The 21,707-nt window shown below is 38.2% G+C and overlaps 1 protein-coding gene across 1 annotated transcript; it reads right to left on the minus strand.

Moving 5' to 3' along the window:
- Positions 1-1,208: 1,208 nt before the first annotated feature.
- YME1L1 (YME1 like 1 ATPase) lies at positions 1,209-19,540 on the minus strand. The gene is made up of 19 exons (XM_030971697.1): positions 19,331-19,540; positions 17,666-17,797; positions 16,677-16,842; positions 15,682-15,780; positions 14,096-14,205; positions 12,920-13,070; positions 12,721-12,828; positions 11,833-11,915; positions 10,896-10,986; positions 9,970-10,122; positions 8,539-8,671; positions 8,000-8,062; positions 7,449-7,561; positions 6,952-7,107; positions 6,001-6,152; positions 5,009-5,135; positions 4,837-4,910; positions 4,134-4,220; positions 1,209-2,998 (listed from the first exon to the last, which is right to left on the minus strand). Exons 1-19 carry the CDS (start codon positions 19,358-19,360, stop codon positions 2,855-2,857), a joined length of 2,172 nt encoding a protein of 723 aa, XP_030827557.1. The 5' UTR covers positions 19,361-19,540; the 3' UTR covers positions 1,209-2,854.
- Positions 19,541-21,707: the final 2,167 nt, after the last annotated feature.

The following is a 21,707-nucleotide window of genomic DNA, read 5'->3' on the forward strand; positions in this document are numbered from 1 at the left end:
GGACAAAACAGTTTTGAGTCGGTAAAAGGAGTTTAGTTGCCAACCAAATCAGAAATAAAACCAAATTTTTAACACCACCTCTTCTCCTACCCCTCTTCTTTCCTGTTTTCATTTTCACTTCCACTTTTCTCTACCTCCCCCCCTCAAGCGGTAAGAGCAGGGTGGGGGCAGGACAGGAACTGGGGTTGCAGTCAGTGCATCACAGGTGGCCTCTGCTGCTCCTCCCTCCTCAGGGTGAGGAAGACTCTCACTCTAAGCCTGTTACCTCTCCTTCACTGACCTTGGTGTCTGCAGAGCTGTTTCTCTCACCTACTTACTCCTCTCTCTCTGGCTGCAATTGCTCTTGGGCAGAGCTTCTTCCTCTTCTTTAAGCATATGGTCCCAGAGGCTTTACCACCGGGGCTGATGGGCTCAGCCTTGGACAGGAGCAGGTCCTCCTAGAGCGGACTGGCAGTGCTCTACTGGACACAGGGAAACTTCTGGCATCTTCTCCCAGATGCCACCCATGTAGCCTCCTCACTACAAAAACCCTGCCACACAAACCCAACCCAGTGCTCTCCTATCTCTGCCCAATAATATGAAAGGAGAAACTCCAGCTCCCAGGTGCTCCCCAAGAGCATGAGCCATCAAATCCAATGCCTCAACAGACAAGTTCTTTGGAATATGTTACACGTTACACGCACAAAACCAACTAGGAATGACAGTAAGCTCTTCAGTAATACTTGTGCTGTTAAGTTGGCCAGAAAACAAGGACACCCTTTACACTTTATGGCTAATCTTGTAATAATCTTTCATGACCCAATGATATGTCACTTTTTTTTTCTTTTTGATACTATCCCTATGCATATAGCAAGAAGCTTTTGAATAAGAAAAGTTGGACTTCAAGAACTTACCCCCATAAACAAGATCATTCAATACAGATTTTAGTAACTTCAAACAAGAAAAATATTTTTTGCTTCTCTTAAATGCAAATTCACATTATTTAGCTGGAAAAGATCCCTTCCAAGTCCCACTACTGAAGCAGCAATTGAAAAAAGGTGTGAATTTCTAGGGAGAACATTCCCTAGAAATCTCACTTAGAGAGTGCAATTTTGCCATAATTCTTAAATTTATTTACAATTTTAAATGTTGCATACACCTCAATTTACATACTAGGGAACTTGGTATTACATTTTATAGCAATTTACAGTGAATAAGAAGAAAACCAATGTGCATAATTAAAATTAACCTTTATTACTCCAAAACCAGATGTCAAATATGCAGTATACTTCTGTTTCTATTGGCATATTTCCAAAACACATGTACAACTGTAACTAGTCAGCCTAGATATTTCCTATACCGTTTTATAATATTTGGAAGTTCTCCCACGCTGAGCAGGATGCCACTATAGTAAGTTGACAAAAAGAGGCAAAAAAGAAAGTTGATCTTCTTTTGAGAGGGAAAAAAAAAAGCATGTGCTCTTACTAAAAAACAAGGTTATAATCAAGCATTACACTCAGAAAATTCTAAAATACTATGTTACTTCTACTTTTAGGTGTAGCTACCAGTTTCCATTCACATTTCTTGGCACCAGCCCAACTATTTTAATGTCCAAATATGGTAATCCTCAACATTAATATGCTAATACATGCTCTCTCTGCAATAGAAGCTTGTAATCCCACAACACTACAACTGATTGTGCAGAAGGATTGTGATCAAGATGTGTTATTCCTAAAATCCAGTTCCATGAGAACAGAGGAATACTGGCATATAATTGCTAGTCATCTCTTCCACTTGATTGGAAACTAGTCTTGTTTTCAAAACCTTTTTTGTATTTTCTTAGAATTTCCCAAGGTTTCTGTAAGGGTTGAAAGAAAAGGTTTTATTTCCCTACTTCTACCATAGAACAGAACTAGGAATGTTATTTGAAACAACACATGCTTCAAACATTTTCTGAATTACTTTTCCATGAGTGACGTTGTCCTCTTCGAAGAGATTATCTGCTGGATTATCAAACGCCATACACAGTATTAATAGAAACTAGTTCTGTAGAATTTCCAACAGTGTAAAAGCACTGTCATCAAAGCACTGTCATCTGTCTACTGCAGTAATAAAAATTTTAAGAAACTTGTCAGCAGCACATCAGAGGTCACAGGTATTTCTCTTATCCCTGCTATAGTTTCACCCAAAACATGGTCCAAAGAGGCTTAGACACATTTAGCCTGTTGTTTTTGCAATTTCTCTCCCAGCCATACATATGTGTATTTTAACTCCAAGAGTACTGGAAACATGACCACTAACATTTTTGTCTAGCACGGTGCTCCTACCATGCAGCTTGTTCATTCTTTGAGATGTTTTGTTACATTTCTAAATAAGAAGTCTTTAACAGTGATCTCTAACCTCAAACAGAGTATGAGCAATAGCTACACAACATACTATTGCTTTACATCTCAGTCTGTCGCTCTCCATAACATCCCAGAGCACACATTGTGAGGTATCACTTCACACATGTAGCAGCACGGCCCAGGAAGCTGTGCCAACACACACCAGTGGATCTGCATGTTTTTCTGCTCAGCTTCAACACATTTGATTGAATCAAAATGCTGAATTCAACCCTGAGATTTATCCTTCTGAATAACTTCTTGTGCGAAGAGTATAAGGAGCAGAGGATGAGGAACTTGCTTTATTTTGTGTCTTATTCTGATGAGACACAACAAATAGATGAGTAACAGAAGCTCACAAGAGACAGACTAATATTAAAGTGACACTAATGCCATACACACATCAGGAAGAGAAAAAAAGGCTATGCTGCGTAAGACTACTGCATTGCTAGATGTACATTCTTCAAATTATCAGTTACATATCCCAGAAGTTATCATCTTACTTCTAGTTTTTTCCCCTCTAGAACAATTTGGATTTCTTTGGCATCCAAAGTCTCATATTTCAATAAAGCTTCTGCTAAATTCTTGTGTTCTTTTGCATGAGTCTTCAGGATGTTCTTCGCTCGCTCATAGGAGTCCTAATTTGAAGAACATGTAGAAGGAGATTTTAAGACTTTACAACAAGAACAACAGCAAGATCTCACTTTAAAAATTGTTTCCAGGTAAATACAGCTTGAGACAAACATTTAAAGTTGTGCCTTACATTTCAAAGCTAGCACAGCTCCCGATTCACAAAGCCTTAAAATACAGCCGGCATAACTAATGAAAAGCAACCAAACACTTTATGCCACCTGTGCATTTTGCACAAGTAGGGCTAAAAACAAAGTCCTGAGATAAATCTTAGTATTGTTACATATGACTTAGAAAAGACTTAATAGATTTGAAATTTTCCTGATTTTTATAACAATTTTTTTTGCATTATGAGCAAAGTTACAGCATTCACAGATTTTTCCTCAAAGACAATCATCTTTAAATATTTATAAAACTCAAAACACTATGTAGTTTTAGAAAACTGAAAGCTACCAGCTACACTAAGTCACCAGTTGCTGCACGTTGATGTGCACTGCCAGCATTACCAGCTTCAACTTTCAGTTCTACCCTGGTAGTTCTCACAAGGCCAAATCAGTTCAAAAACAACTACAGCAAAAGTGTTACTCATTTAAATGTTACAAGTAATCCTCCTGCCCGTACCAAACTAAGTCAGTTTACCAGAACAGTGATCAGGAAGTTCAGTGATTATCAAATGTTACAAATTTCCCCAAGCATCTGACACTGATCACTGTGAGGAACAGGATACTGGAAGCAACATGCTGATCTGCTATGGCCATTCCTGTGATTTTATACAAAATTACTTATCTTGGGAGTTATGAAATGTGAAAGCAACATAAAACATCCACATCTGTTCTAAAACAATTTGTAGCCAGACTTTCTCTGTGAATTGAATAGGAAAAATACAAATCCTGACCAAATACAAATGTTAAAGAGTATATTAAAGAGCCCAACACCACCATCTTAATTAACACTACTTGTGCATGACAATCACCAACAAGTTTTGATATGCAGAGATTCAAAGTTGCAGCTACATTAAATACTTGGGAATACTTCCATCCACTGGTGTATTTTCACCAGTATACACGACTTAAATGAAGTAATCAATCAAGCAGGTGTTCAACTGATCTCAGAATATGAGAGTGGAGGGGGAGAGGCTCTTACCCGTAGAAGTGTCCTCACTTCCTGTTCAATTGCAGACTGGGTTTCCGGGCTGACTTTCCCCGGATCAGTGTAGGTCATAACACCCAGCTAAAAAACAACAAAAATATCTTTATCTTGCTACTGTTGCAGTCATACACATAAAATTCTCTAGGAGTTTCAGCACCTACTGCTTCTGCATGCAAATAAAATCATGAGTCAAATGCCTGCTGTAGTGCTCTAAGTAGAAGCAAAACAAGTCTATCCATCAACTGTGTTTCAATAGGTCACAGTACAGATCCTAATTAGGTGCTTTCTGACTTAAAAACCAAAACAAAATGCCTAGACTATTAATACTTGATAAGCAATCAACATGACTAAAGAAGCTTCTAAAGTCTAGAAAACTCACTTTTGTTACCTCCTTTGCCCTCCCAGACTCAGAATTATCCTCAATTCCAAAATGTCTGGCTTTAGTGTAACTATTTCCTGAAGATATTTGAGATTTTCAAGGCAATTCTAAAGTAAAAATCCTGCGAGGTATTTTTTTTAACTGTCAATATACAGATTTCTAGTTGAGCTCTCTATATCAGACCAGGTCGTAAAGCTTACTCCTTTTGTGATAACTACTTACCCTAATCTCAAAGATCACTGACAGACAAAGAGGCTTTAGCTAGAGAACAGAACTTGGTTTTACTCCATATAAATATAAAAGGCTTGATGATACTACCTTCTCACTCATTCCAAATCGAGTCACCATCAGTCTTGCAATTTTGGTAGCATTGTCAAAATCACTGGAAGCACCTGAGAGCAAACAGATCTAAGTTACATTACTGAAACCACATTAAACGTGCCAGCCCACACCCTTGATCAAAACCTCTTTTAACTACCAATTAGCTGACCTGTTGTGATGTGATCACTTCCAAATATGAGCTCTTCTGCTACTCTTCCTCCCATACAGACATCCATCTGTGCGAGCAACTGGGATCTAGTTTCACTCCATCTGTCATTTTCTGGGAGCAAAGATACCTGTAAGGTACAGAACTGTGGTCAGCTAACAAAAACTGAAGAAGTACTGAAGTAATCTCAAAAATATTCTTGTTTATATCTGAAGCAGATAAAGATTTTATGTAACACTTTGCATGCTCTGGCATGCCTCTAGTATATGCATTTATCAGGACTGCTTGGAGGTACTGAGTGGAACCACTGAAACAGCCTCCTCAGACCCTGAGCACCCCATCAATGTGAGCAACTACTGCCAGGAGAAACAGAACAAATCAACTTGCCCAGATGATTCAGACCAGTGGTTTTCATTAACTGAGCACATCAACTTGAAAAAGTTCAACAGGAAGAGACATAATAGAATTATTATTTTTCTGTTCAAATGCTTGGTAGATACAAGTAAAATAGAAAAACTTATGGATATCTATGGAAAAAACAAGGCAGGTAACCAATGAAGCTTAAGAAAGCCAAACTGGACAAAGAACAACCTAAAAAAGGATTAAAAGTACAGTTGAGTTTCTACCTCCCAGTCCTTTAGGTGTTCTTCAAAATTTTGCTGTTGGGTGCTATTTCAACTGCAGCAGAATGAAACTTAGTTATATTTCTCTTTCCTTGTACATGTGAACTGTTATACCAGTGTACAGTAATTTATTAAAAAATTAAGAAAGAAAGCTTTTTATCACACAGAAAAGATGACCTTGGGTTTTCCAAGAGACTGCTCATAACTGACTATTTCTACAGACTACAATATTCATTAACAAATAACAGCACATAGCATCGTTACAAATTCTTCTGCACCACCAAACCAACACAAAAATAAAACTAAATAAAGAAGCATTAATAAACTAAATAAAATTTAAAAATACTAAAAAATGGATGAACAAACACTCACATGTCCCAGTGTTGTCCCTCGTGTCATGATTGTGGCCTTGTTGATCGGCATGGCATCCTTGGTGTAATAGGCAATGATAGCATGTCCAGACTCATGGTAAGCAGTGATGGTTTTGTTCTTCTCATCAATTTCTACACTTCTACGTTCAGGTCCTTAAACAGAGGAACATTAAATACACCTTTTTTGTACAGCTGGCCACCACAATCCACACCCTACATAAACTCAAACAGGACACAAAGCAGCCAAGGAACAGCATGTGATCAAAGGGAACCAACACTTAAGCGCAAAATGTTTACGAGTCAGATTTTAATGTCTAAAAAATGGACCCAAACATATTCTACAGACAAGCTGCTTTTAAAGTAGTAGATTTAAAATGCAGTCTAAGTATCTGAAAAAACTCCATTTCCTTTCTCAAGCATGAATAGACCAGATTTATAATGGTTATGTCTAAGATGTTTAAGATTTGTGCTACCACGTGAGAAGTTAAACAGAAGCTCCAGATTTCTGGTCATCCGTAAGGGAAGGATAAGAAATCAAGCCTGTGTTTCCCTCCAGGCTGAAGTATGACATGCAGCATTTTTAATTTTAAGAATGGTATGAAATTTTAAAGAATGTATTCTACACTAGATTTTACATATTACTGTCTGGTCTCAGAAGGTTCTATTCAGGAATAACTAATAGGAAACTTTATTTGTTAAAAAAATCCAAACAAACAAAGAAATCCCCCCCCAACCCCACTATAAAAAAAACCCAAATCAAACAAAACAAAAAAAACAAAAAACCAAAAACCAAACGAACAAAAAAAAAACCCAACCAAAAAAAAAAAGCCACAGTGCAACAATCTGAAAAACAACACCATAAAAAATTCTCTATTCCCCTATAAAAGTCCTTATCATGTAAGAAAAGCTCTGTGTATTGTAATACATTAATGTCTTTCATATAAAATCCTACCCATTAGAATTTTGTCCTTGGAGAATTCTAGTTCTTTCATGGTTACCATATCTTTTCCATCAACAGCTGCCTTTAAGGCAGCTTGATTGACAAGATTTTCAAGCTCTGCTCCAGAAAATCCTACTGTGCCTCGTGCAATTATTTCTGGATCAACAGCTGTAGGGGAAGAAAAAAAACCAAAGCAAAACCATTTTGTTTATTAGAGTCCATATTGCTCCTGAAATTTTAAGCAAGAATCATATTCTATTAAAAAATGATGCATTAAACAAACAAAAATAACAAACAAACAAATCAGTTTTAAAAGAAATTAAGCCTAATTCTCAAGACACTTTGAACTCTTAAGGACCAGAGAGAAACACAACATAGGAGACAATTTTTGTGTTCTTTATTGATGCAGTAAAGCCACAATTGCTAATGGAAAAAGGACTAACCTGAGGGGGCAGATCCAGTATAAAATCTGTTACGTAAAAAGAGACTACAGTAAAATATTTACTTACATGGGTCATACTTGATTTTGTTAAGGTACCACTTCAGAATTTCCGTGCGACCTCTTACATCAGGCTTGGGAACAGTAACTTGCATATCAAAGCGACCAGGACGTATTAGAGCACTAAGGGAAATGACAATTTAGTACATTGACTCAAAAATAGGGCAGCAAACTTACTAATGTATATCAAGGAACAAAAATTCACTCTGGTTCTAAAGATATCTACACATATGAAAAGAATATGTTTTTCTTATCTGCTTGTAAAAAGACAGATTAAAGGTATTTATTGACAACTAATTTTAAAGGGTATTTTTTGCATTTGAAAATTTTGCAAAAAGTTTGCAGAAATTTCAAATGTTTAGAAACATATTAATTATTTCTCTGCATTATTTAACTCTGCAACCTATTAAATGCCAAAAACCAGTCAACATACATCCTTTTTAAGAGGGAGAACTCCAGCTATGACACTGCATTACTTGAAGATTTTCACAAGCAACTTTGGTTTTGTTGCAGGGGTTTTTTACTATATGGTCTGTAAAACAAGCAATGAATTATACTCACTTGTCTAATGCTTCAGGGAAGTTTGTGGCACCAATAATAACAACACCTTCATTTGGTTTAAAGCTGTGTGGAAAACAAATTGTGATTTATTTTTTTTCTGGACACGGAATTTACAATTTTGTCAATAACTACTGTTACTGACCTTACTGGCCAGTCAAAAACATGCTTTCACACTAAAACATGTGATCTAAGAATGACAATGTTAAATTCAGCAACTGGTTAAAAACATGGTCCAATCTCTGTGTTGAACTTCTTCCTTTAGATATATAATCAGGCTAAAAAACTTACAAATTATTTAAAATAAACTGCAGCTGTTGTGCAAATACAACCCAAAAGCTTCTATATTCTTTACAGTAAGTCCATTGATGCTATTGTTGGCAGTACTAGAAAACAGTCATAAAAGCATATTAAATATATATCCTTAAAAGCATTACAAAAAATTACACAAAACTTCAAAGCTGCTAACAAAAAGCTCATCCACATATCCAAAATACCAGTCAGTCAAGCACCTTTTGTGCCCTCAGAATTCATATATTTACCCATCCATTTCAGCAAGGAGTTGATTAATGGTCTGTCTTGAATAGGGGTGCATTGGAGATTCAATTCTCTTCCCACCAACAGAGTCCAATTCATCAATGAAAATAACACAAGGTGCATTTGCTTTTGCTTCCCCTGACAAAAGGAAAATAGCAGAAGGAACCTTGAACCATACAAAGGAACAGACAGTCTATCAGGTAGTTCAGGATTCTACTGTTTCTGTTATTCCTGAATTATAGAGTGTTCTATTAGACATCACAAAAACTGTCTTGCTTTTAGCCTAAAAAAAACGAAAGAGAACTTTCACTCTCTGTATCTTGCCATTTCAAAATATATTTCCTCATCAGCTTATTCTTATCAGGCCACAAGAAATCACTAGTAAAATAAACTATGAAATTGTCCTATTTTGTATGAACTTCTTACAGGAATTTATTTTATAGTCTTGGGTAGAGAATATTTGCCTATTAAATAAAAACAATATAAAACTTGATGGGTCTCAACACTAACTTACTTTAATAGAACTTGCTTGTTATTTTACAATGAAGGGCTCACACTCAAGTTTACAGGTATTAAAACACAAAATAAAAATGCTGTAATAAGCATGAAGACCATCGATTGGTAGATGCATACCAGGATGCAATTAATTTTACCACCTAGACATATCTGTAACATTAATATTGATATACCAGTCAGGCATCCACACTTCTGTAGTCAACAGTAGGAAATGCATTTTTAAGGTACTACATGTACTATATTTTGCACCCTATCCATGTAAATTCACATTTTTTCTACAAATGCAAACTACTTTGTAAATTGTATATATTTGACCCTATCAATCTTCCATTTAAGAGGGAAGCTGGATTTTCTCTTCCCCAATAATATTTTCACACTTAAAATTGGAAGTCTCTTCTGTGAAAGCATAAATCTAAACATTAGTTTTGAAAGTTTTGTGATCCTGCCGATGGGTCTGCGAAAGGAAATGTCAGCTTATTACCATGCCATGATGCCATAAAGCTTTAATTCAGAGTAAAAAAAATCTAAATATGAGGGCAGTAATTGAGAAGGTTAACTCAATTTTTTCATCTTACATTTACAATTAAAATTTTCTAAAATTTATATATGACTAAGTAAATTACAATTCAATTTAGTGCATAGAACATTATATTTCTAATTAAATTACTACTTCTCTCTGGGACCATTGTAAAATCAGTTATAAGTTTAGCTATCATTTCATGCGATGGGTAGGAAGAAGTTACAGTTAACTGATGCTCACAGATTTGGGACATTTACCTACACAATTAAAGCTTTATTTGTCTCATACATGACTACTTTCCAGTAACCAGAATTGTAACTAATCAAGCCTTGTAAACAACACTGAATACTTATTAATCTTACACGTGAAAAGATTTCAAACCCAGGAATATTTAACTTACTGAAGAGGCTCCGGATGCGACTGGCTCCCACCCCAACAAACATCTCATCAAACTCAGAGCCGGACGCGTAATAGAACGGAACATCGGCTTCCCCCGCCACAGCCCGCGCAAGGAGCGTCTTGCCAGTACCAGGTGGTCCAACTAACAAAATGCCTAGAAGACAAACAAAAAACCCAACAAAACCATCACATCCACACAGTCTTCTTATACGAGTAGTTTCTTCCATGCATTAGAGGAAATAATGTACACTTGGCTCCCAAAAGGTGTTAAGATCCCATTTCAGGAAGTGCTCATTACTGCCAGTCTGAAGGAGCTTCCTGGAACCGATCTAGATACAATTTGATCCATATTTAAACAACAACAAGGACTTGTAAGACCATCAAAACAGAAGCCTGAAATATTCTGCAGATTTAATGTTGAGTTTAGCAGCTGAATCCCTAATAGTGTTTGCTTCAAACTGACATTTTCCTGGCTGTTTCTGTGGATTTTTTTTTATTAATTAAATCCTTCCAAGTAACTGTCTTTAAACAGTGTAGAGCACTAACAGGAAACAGATTTCTCAGGTCTATGCATTTCAGATTTATGTGGATTTCCACTATGATCTTAATCATCCTTTTACATAAAAACATTTGTTTCTGACCTATCTAAAGCAGTTAGGCACTAAAGGTGCTAAAAGCCATAAGGAAGAAAGAAAGACCTTTTAAGAGTTCAGTTAATAAACCCTCCTGCTTTACAGGACAAAATACTACTGTTTATTAGTTCAATAACTGAAGAAGGCACAGTAAATTTTGTCTAACCTCAAAATTTTAGTTTTCATAATACATGAAGAAATAGTAAGAAACTAGGCTGTAAAGTAGTCAGTACAGAACACACCTCACAGCTATGGCTACGTAAGTTTTTAACTTCTGCTGAGCAATTATTCTTACCTTTTGGAAGTTTACCTCCTAATACAGTAAATTTGTGGGGGTTTTTCAGAAATTCCACAACTTCTTGCAATTCCTGCTTAGCTTCTTCAACCTATACATGAAAAACATGCCACAAAATAAGCATTTAAAAAACACTGCATGTTTTTGTATGTAAGTTTTCTATTAGAGATTAAGTCCCTAATTGTGTATTGAAAAAAAATACAAACAGAAAAAGATTAAAGTGTACCACAGAATTTGTGTGGATACCAATATTTAATTCAACCTATCCTAAAACTGTTTGCAGGACTAAGTAAACATTAAACTCAGTAACACTGAAGGAACAACCAAACAGTTCAAGACCAGGTATGAACAAAGAAATAAACACAAAATCAAAAATTCCAAATCAAAATATTAGTCTTTTTAATTAAAAGGAGACTATATCTATTTGTCCAAGGGGAAGGAAAGAGGGAGGTCCTCATTTTGCCACTAATAGTAAAAGAAAAATTGCACAGAAAAAACAGAGGTATCCTATCAGCAGTGACATGCCCATTTCTTTCTGGGAATCTCCCTATCTCCTGTCCCAATAACACTGCCTGAAAGAGATGGTACTAAGAGACAAACGACCAAATGGCATTATCATCTTCATATGCCAATTAACTTCTGCAAAAGGTAGATTAATATTGATATTTATGGTCTGCCATTTGCTATTATAGTCTTTAAAAATGTTATTCAACAAGTAGAGTACATCTTTTATGAGGTATTGAATTCCACAAAAACAAAGTAGAAAAAGAGTGGTTAAAGCCTTCCTTCACCTTGGAGTGGTCAATGCATATAAAGCTTCACTTCATACAAAGAAATTTCTTGAACAGACTAAGACATCCATAATGATAAGCTAAACATCAGACTCACAAGGATTACTTAAAACAAGAACTTGCACACATTTTAGTTTTGATCTTACCCCTTTAACATGTTCGAAGGTGACATTTTTCAGCTGGATTGGATCAACTGCTGCATCAAAGATACTTGATGTTCGAAAGCGTACTAAGAGCAAACAGCAGATGACGAACAACAAATTTACACACAAAGTCATTGCATTGCAAGACTGAGTGCTGTACCTGAACACATGCCAGTAAGACACTGACCTTACACCTGCCCTTTTGACAGGGCATGTGTTCATTTACAACTGTCCAGCAGGAATAAGATTTATGTTTCAAAAAATCTATAAAATATTTGCAATTAATTCAGTGATATGCTTTTTAGTCACATGTAGTACAGAAAGCTCCTGATCCAGAAGCATGTACACAAAACCAGAACTTCTCCCTCAATGTTTCTATACATATCCTAACTTTCTTGAGACCCAGGTGATAACTTAGCATCAAGTTGAACATCTCCGGTTACGTTACCTCAGCCTTTTGATTGTTCCACTATTTCCAAGAGATTTCTCAAGATGGCAATTTAGCAATGCAAGTTCCTAGTTGCTATAAACTAGGCTGTGATTACAGATTGAAAATTCAAACTATCTTGCTTACAGCTGATCTAGGTAACACATCATCTAAACTGAAAGTCAAATACCTAACTGGTGACCAGTCTGACTTCTCTGGTTCCATGTAACTGCTTCACCAAAAGAAATACAGTAATTATACTGACACAGAACATTTTTGTTTTCATAAACGTTTTGTCGCACTGTCATCTGAAAGGCTGTAGCCAGAAGCAGTAAATAACTCTTAGGATAACTTTTCAGTGTACTAATAAAAACCAATCACAATGTCAAAACATATGTAATTTATGCTAAACCTGCTGGAAGAAACAACACAAGTGAAACAGTGTGGAAAAAACATGAACTAACCAGCATCAGAAAAGGAACCTTTCCCAGGTAAAAATGATGAATATATAGCAAGATAAAAACAAAGAACGAAGAGAAAGAAAGAAAGCAAACGTGATCTTCTTAAGGAATCTGTAAAAGAAAATAAAAACATATTTAACATGGGCTAAAATAAACTACTTTCTGATTTCAAAGACAAGATATGTGAATTAACACAACTTACCAAGTGTTTTTTGCAGGAATACCTGTGCTTTCAAAAAGCCTTCTGCAAAACCAGTTTTAAAAGCATCCTGGTGTGCCTCTGGGATGTTTTTTGTTTTCATGAGTGTGTCTAAGTTTTCAACATCAATTCGTAGCTTTCTCAGGATAAAACCCTGCAATGTTTTCCAAAGCAGTATTAGTATACACCAAGTTTTCATAAACAGTTAACTTACCACCTGGCCAACATGGGTGATAGGAAAAAAATAAAATTACAACAGCATATAATTCATGTGCTACTGGGTTAGTTAGAGGGTACAGGCCAGTAGCTCGAGTGTGTAATCCCCATGGTTTGAGCACAGGTATTCCCATTCTTGCTGAGCAAATCAGTTTTGGAGCCCTCCTGGATCCCAGCTCCAAACTGAAAACACAACCTAAGACAGATCTGCACACAGCCAGCTTTGTTCACTGTATTCAGTGGGACTTGTTAGCTTAAGCTTCTTGCTTTATTTCCAATTGCAAAATATCTTTGCAAGTATTGTTTTGATGGAGCTGAAGCAAATACATCTCATATGCCCTGTCAAATTTCAGAGCAGCACTGCATGGAGCTAGCTCTGGTTTTATCTTCATCTACAGTACACCTAGTCCCCAGATGAAATAAACCACATATGCCTAGAAGAAGGGAAGAGTTCAAAGATGATTTACACACCCAGCTAAATGAAAAGCCTTAGTTAGCCTGACTTCTGTACAATCAACAATTAGAAGCAAAGAGTACCCAGGTTAACTTGGTTTCGTTACTGCTTTGGATAATTATCTGATGACTTGAAAACACACATGTTGTATGTTGAACTAGCTGTATTTCTGCTTAAAGAAATAATTCCTTTAACTTGAAGCTATTTTTAGTTTATATTCTGTTTTATAAAACAGAAAATAAAGAATTTAATTTTTAGAGTTAAAACCATAGTTATATGCTGAAACTGATCTCCTAAAAATTCAAATAATTGGTGTTATATGGAACAAATATATGCATTAATAAGAAAAAAACAATACACTACCATTAGCTCAAGTTTTAGAATTAAGAAATACTTTCATTCTGGTTATTTTATTACCAGAAAATAACCGTGGTAAATTTTGAAGGTTTAGTCAAGAGAAAGAGTTGGTTTGAGTAAGCCCAAAACAACTTAATGTTACTTATATTTACCTTCAAAATTGAAGAAAGTGAACTTTTTGGTTCTGTGAATTGATCAGATGTTGACTGCAGACGTCTTGATCTTGATCTCAGAGTCTTAAAGTTCCGTGTCTGTATGTAGACTTTATGTAGTAAGAATAAATAGAAGTTAAAACCAAATCATTACTACCACTACAAAAAAAAAAGTCTTAAGAAATTTCTGAAACTATTATGTGAAAGAATATGGAATATAATCTTCTCAACATATCCACTGTACTGTAAATGGATAGTTATGTAATCATGAACTCTATTTGTCATCTGACCTGGCAAGTAAACTTCTGTTTCACATCAATTTTCAAGTTAAAATAAACTAGGTTCATGTTGTAAATTACAGCTAATTGGCCAACTCAGGGAAGAGGAGACATTCAGACAGTTAAATCCAGGCAGGCTGACAAAAAATGAAACATTTAGAAGCAAATGGAGAAGGATGGGAATAATGCTTTGTGAGCTCTGCTGGTAAAATGCCCTGAGGAGAACTGGAATGGTTTCAGGGTACTGCTAACTTCCTTAGTGACAAAAGAAATGAGACCCTTTAATCACAGTGAGCTAATGATACCCTAAGTTCTCTCCTACCACATCAAAAACCTTGTGAGGGACATTTTACCACAAGAGAAAGTTTTTAGTCTTTTACTACTATATTTTAAAATAAACAGCAACACCAGTCAATTAGATTGGTTTCACTAAGCTATTTGTTGTTCTAGAACGGCACCAGATAAAAAGAACTTCTGCAGCTGACCCTTGAGCCCTGCTCAAAAAAGGTCTAACATTTGATCAGGTAGTGCTGGACCTTGTCCAGCTCAGTTTTGAAAATCTCCAAGGATTAAGATAACCAAACTTCTCCACATGATCTGTTTCAGAACTTAACCATTCTCAATGTGAAAATTTTCAAACAGGTTTTATTTAATTTGCTCCTACTTGGGATTGTTGCCTCTTCTTTGAGGTGTATGTGAGAAGGGTAACTGATATGGCTCCAACAGCAATTGGATCACTCCTTGCCTTTTATTCTGCTAGCTAAAACCTCAGATCCTTCAGCTTCCCCCCTGTATAAAATGCTTTAAAATCTGCCCCTTCCTTGTGACTCATTAGTGGGCTATCTCCATACTGTCAGCATTTCTCTTTGCCACAGGATATAAACATAGATATACCTACAGGCGGCATCAGAAGAACTGAATTTAGGACAATACCTGAACTTCCTGAACTGTTCATTATGTTTTCACTAATGCCACCAGTCACCAAATCCCTCAGAAAATTCAGCTGAATGAGTACTGGATTCAACATATTTATTGATTCAAAAATAGTCAGTTTATCTGTGGTCTTTTGAGATTACGATCCACAAATACTGACATCTTGGAACAACATGGTGATTACTAAAGTCCAGAAATACACTACTCAAGTGCAAAAAATAACTTCATGATTTAAAGTGTTAATATCGACCTAAGTTTCTCCTGGAAGCTTACTGGTATTTCCTGAGTGATGCCTCTACAACAAATCCAAAAATACTTTTCCAGAACAGACAAATTCTGTAGAGATTAAAACCAGTGTAGTTTAATGCTTTATACCTGGCCAACACCGAACATCTGAACAGAAATTTTGGAGGGGATGAGGATGTTGTCCATACAAACAAGATGAGCGTAAAGCACTGAAAACATCCACAAAACCTGCAAAAAGATACAACAAAGTGTAAATGCACCCTGTCTTAAATGGCAACTCAACATTACTTCTTGCATAGTTTGTTTTTTTAGTTTTTAAAATATTAATTCTATTTTACTATAGTACTCCAGGCATCTTTAATTAAACAAATTACCAGAACATCTATCAAAGCTTTGAAGCATTTCCAAGTATTTATTTGCTTTCAGGCAATTGTCAGTGAGCTAATTTTTTTTGTATCTCACAACACCATGCAATTTAAAATCTTTTCTCTAATAGCAGCCCTGCAATATTATTCCTTACACTCCTTCTTTCTAATGCAGTACTATATAGACAGTATCTCAAATGTCAGCTATATACTTCTTTTTCTAATAGATTTTTAAGCATCTGCAATGGTATTCCTTCATTTTAGACTAATTCCAACAAAACACCTTCACCTGCAAGGAACTACTCTTGTTTATTTCAGCAATGAAATACTCTACATGGAGTATTAACAGCTTGCTAACTTGAATACCTTTCTAATTAGCATCTTTGTGTCACATTCCTTCAAGTAAAAAATTGATAAAAATGTAATCTGGGAATGTCTACAATGTAAGTAGATTAGCAAAATCTAATGTCTTGATGAAATAAACTGGTGGTATATTCACAGCTCAGGCTCATCATTAAGAGATAGAGCTGAGTTCAGAAAAGTTTAACAGCAACCAAACTCAAATCCAAAGAAACAATTAGTTGAATTTTCTAAATTTCTCAAGTTTACAGAGACAAGCTATATACAGGAAAGAATACATCAATACTCTTTATTGAACACATTTAACTACAAATTATCTACAGCACAAGAGATTAAACTGAAGAATAACTGTATTCACCTTTATAATTTAACTCTCACAAACACTTCACTCAAACATACCATGCTTATTTTCAAAGAAGGACTGAGCAGAGACATATGACGTGTGCCACTGCGAGGAGACTTTGCTTTCTGTACAGTAGCCAGGAAGCAGCCTGTTCACCAACTCTCTGAACTGGTTAGCTTTCAAATCAGACAATCCCAGATCTCTCAAATTTTTAAATACAGACTGAAAAATAGAAATAAATGTTAAAAATTTATGTAAGATTACCCTCAAGAAAAAATTTCCCAGTAGCCCCAGAAGCAAATACAGACTGAAAAAACCAAGCCAAACAAACAAAAAAACCCCACAAAAACCCAACAACTGAATTACAACACAGTGGTGAGCAGTACAACCCATGCTAATTTCCACAGTTCTGCAGTTACTGAGAGACTCCATGCTTTTCTCACAAAAAAGTGCTTAGCTACAAAACTCATAAGAAGTGAGTTGAAAGAGAAGTGGCAATATCGAATAGTACTTGGCACTGTTTTAATTTTCAATGTCAAAAGCAAGAAATACCCAATGATAATGAAAGATATTTTAACAGAAAAATAAAACCAAACATGAAACCATGCCACTTAATCTCTCAAAAACCTTCAACACATCTTAAGTTACAGTCCCCATTTTCTCACAAGCGATAATGACACAGACTTGCTAGAACTCAGAATAAAAAGGTAATATAGGGTTTATTAACAGAAAACTTATTGCTACTTTACAGAAAGAACTATTAAACTGGAAATGAAAACAAATCCCTTCCTCATTTGCAAAGTATTACTGAGACAAGCACCAGCTCTTTTTAAAAATGAAATACTGTATTTTTGTAAGATCTTTACTGGCAAAACACTGACTGACTGCAGTTCTGCCAAAAGGATACATTCAACATGTTAACATCCTGTTTTGTTTACTCATATTATATTATTCTACAGACCAGTCAAATATTACATTCAATTGAATTACATTATTCAGATTTAATGCCAGTAAAACCATCACTTTTCCAAAAGGTTTTTTGTACCTCACTCTTCTGAGGATCATGCTCTGGGGAGGTGTCCCTCTGGACAGGCTGTATGGATGCTTTGCTGGCAGAAGTTGTGGAGTTTTTTGGTGAATGAAAGGCATTGATAAGGTGACTCAGAGGAACAGTAGCCTGGAAAACAATAGATAAGGACTTAAACTTGTTTAAACTATTTAAATATATTTCTGTTCCAAATTCTAACTTATAACAGTGTATCTTGTACACTGCCTTTTAAACGAGGACTTAATTATAAACCACATTATCTTCAACACCACAGTGTTAGTCGATACCTCTTTCCAAAGAGAAAAAAAGAGAAAGTTTAAGCATGTATGACAGATTAGAAACTCGTATTTTCATCTCTAAAGCAATACTTTTATAACTTGAATTATCTGTACTTTTTCTTGCATTATTATTAGCCATTCCCAAATGTTGCCTTTATGTTTTCTTCCTTAGGATCACACTTTCAGCTTAAGGATCAAAATGAAACTCCACAAAGCACACAGTCAAATCTGCAGCTCAGCAGCATTCAGCCAACTCCACCTCAGGAATCAGTACAGAAGTCCAGGTGCACCACGTATCAGGGCTCCTCCTCTTGACACAACTCCATCTCTTGCGAACACATGGGACAAACAACCCCAGCAGTTCCAAACCTCCTCAAACGCTGTACACGTCCCAGGAGCAGGGACACAACCCTGGCCTCAGCAATTGAAGCACAACTGGGATGTCTATGAACGTCCTCCTGCAAGGACTACCATCTGTGTGTTGACTAGACAGCAGATCAAAAGAGACAATGCTGTGAGACATGAAAACTGCTTCATAATTAATAATACAAAACTGTAATTTGACTCAGAGTTTGTGGTAATACCATAAAGCCTCTAGAGGTCAAAGCCAACATTCCAACCACTAACCAAACTTTCCCGTCTGCATTTCCCACTCTGGTGAAATGACACCTCCCTAGAAACATATAAATTCTTCCATTTCACTACTCTAATGAAAGCTTTAAACACGTTCTCCACGTGTGGAAAGAACAACAAAATCCTATAGTCTATCACACACTAATAAAAACTTAAAAATAAAACTGAAACCACTGGTTCAGATCAAAGTCCATAAAACTCACCAGTCCCATCAGACTCACTGCCTAATTAAATGTGCCTTCCTGATTGCGTTCGGACTGTCCTGTGTAACAAATTACCGACGGTTTTCCCTCCACTAACTCCTCTAAGTCATTTCCTCTTGGCTTTCACAAGAACCCGTTAAAATTAAAAGCACAGTTTAACCGTAGTAACACGTCACCACCCCTTGCTTCTGTTACAAAAACAGACACTAAAAAGCGCCACGCAAGGTTATTTCGTCGTTTCAGAACGCTTTTACTCTTTACAAGCTTTGACTGTACGTCCCTCTCTTCCCCATTTATGTATCTTTTTCCTCGATGCGGACCGCACACCGCCGTAGCCCCTACCCGCTCCTCTCCCAGCTGCGGCCCCGCTGACGCCCAAAGCCCCGGGAACGTGGCAGGCAGGAACGGGCTCCTCCCGCCGCTGCCCGCAGCCGCCGGGCCTTCCGAGCGCCTCCGCCCGGACACGGAGCGAGCCCCCGCCGGGAGCGGGCCCGGGGCGCGGCAAGCCGCGCACGGCACCGGGCCGGAGCGCCCCGCCAGCCGCTCACCTGGGGCTGCACGGTGGAGAAGGAAAACATCCTGCCGGCGGGGCCGGCGGCGGCGGCAGGCGCCTCTTCCGCCTCGCAGCCCAGCCGCAGGAGCCCGCCCGCTGTGGCCGCCGGCGGTGAGGAGGCGCCGCGGCTCCGCTCCGGGAAATGTCCGCCCCGCGGCCGCGCCGACCGGGCCGAGCCGCCCCGGAAGCGGCGGTAGCGCAAAGAGCTTCCGGGCCGCCGCCGCCCCGCGCAGCCGCCGCCTCGGGGCGGAGGCGGAAGAAGAGAACGGGCACAGCCGGGGCCGCGGGTGCCCGGGCAGGGTCCCGCGGGGGACCTGCTCTCAGCCGGTGGCCGTGCAACTGCCAGAGGGCTCTGTCCCTGCTCGCTGTCATCGCCCCCGGGTGCTGTCCGGAACGCGGGTCGTTAACCGGCCCGCAGCGAGATATTTCTAATTTTTATTCTAGTTTGCACAACGTAGGGACATAGATGGTGACCCACGAAAGGCTGGCTTACCGATCAGAAAACTTGACACTATACATTTTAACAACATCAGCATTCCTTGCTTACAAATTACATAAATCTTTTGTTAATTAGACTTCAACCCTGTATTTGTTAGCTATAGAGCTCCCTTCTCATGATAATCAGTGTGTAGGTGCAGTTCTTCCTTCCATTTGAGTCTGCGGTCCGTTTTGAGTAGATGGTCAGGGTCTCCCACTACCAGAATTACCCTTCCCCAGTTACTGCTCAGTCCTGACTTCAATCCTGGTGGCTCTTGTCCAGACGGCCCATTTGTCTTGGGATTGTCTTTCCTTTTCCTTAAAACAAAACATTAGCCAAGTGTATGATGTTTCTAAAGCAATGGAGGGTATGGAGGTGATTTGAGACAGCCAGCACAATTCCACCAAGGGAAAATCTTCTCCGACCAACCTAGTGGCCTTCTACGATGGAGTAACTGTATCAGTAGATAAGGGAAGGGCTACGGATGTCATTTATCTGGACTTCCATAAGACCAATTTTTCCAGGGGTTTATTAGAGTTTTCTTTCCTTTACCTGACCACAGCTCTTAACTGAAAGTGCTCCTCCACACCAACTTACACTGCTCTGGATGAGCACAGCCCCACCGCTGCCTCCCCCCTGCCTTTGTGTGCATACATCTCTTCTGTTTCCCACTAGCACTCTCCTGGCAGACACCTCACCTGACAACAGCAAAAAAAAATCGAAAAGGTGATAAACATTTACCTAGAACCACTCCATGAAGCAGCTTTCCACTTAGCTATACAATGGCTCATGCTGCCTCGAGGGAAGAGAGAGAAGGTGCTGCCCTCTCTCCTTGAGCTCAGGCTGTAGTGGAATACACGCTCCTGATGCACTACCATTGCTGGCATACCCTGATGTCTGCCCAGGGTGCCAGCACAAGAAGCACTCCCCCTTTCTCTCAGCTAGATTTTTCCACTGGCATTGCAGCCCATGAGACACACCTAAACGAATGTCGCAGAGTTAAATGACACACAGACAGGGATAAATTGTATTTTAATATAATTACAAAAACCTAATTTAAAACACGTTTTCTGCATTTACTTATTAAATCGCAGGTATTGCTGGGAGCTGTGGGATAGCATTTTGCCTTCACAAGTCACAAGCAAGGTCTCTCTGAGCAGGGTCAGATTGTAAGTGATGTATCTTGGAGCAAAACAAGGGCCTAATAACTAATCTGCTGTGTGAAAGGAGACCTGCTGTTGTGCACTGACCTCTGCAGCGACAGCACAGACTGCAACAGAACAATTATGATCAGCGTGAATAAAACATGAACAATCACGTACATGTGAGACCAACATAAAATCAGTAAGGCAAGGGTTAAAAAAGTGACCTAGAACACAGCTGAGAGCTGTAAAATTGGTAAACACTGAGGGCTGTGCAGTGTAAACAGAGCAGAAGGCCTGTGCTCTGGGAACAGGAGGATGGCAGCCAGGTCAGAGTACACTGTAAATGCCATCCCTGCCCCTGCTGTCACAAGAGGGAGGCAGAATGTAGCCATGGAGATACCCAAAATAAGGAGACAAATTGTGGAACAACCGTCTAAGATAAATAGCAGATGAAGTAATCAAGGATGGGTGGGAAGCAACCGACGACATTAATCTAACTGCTGATCAGCACAGACACGCCCAGGGAGCAGTTTGCCATCGCTGGCCCAGAAAATACAAAGAGACAGGCGAGGCATGAACGGCAGAACTGGACGTGTTCTCTGGCAGACAAGCCCTCCGGACTGTGCCATTTTGGACGCAGGTCTTGGAGCTATCAAGTATGCAAGTGTGAGAAAATTATACAAAACCAGAATATGCTTGAGTTGGAAGGGACCCATCAAGACCATCGAGTCCAACTCCTGTCCCTGCAA

The sequence above is a fragment of the Camarhynchus parvulus genome, chromosome 2 (genome assembly GCF_901933205.1).
Source record: "Camarhynchus parvulus chromosome 2, STF_HiC, whole genome shotgun sequence".
NCBI lineage: Eukaryota > Metazoa > Chordata > Aves > Passeriformes > Thraupidae > Camarhynchus > Camarhynchus parvulus.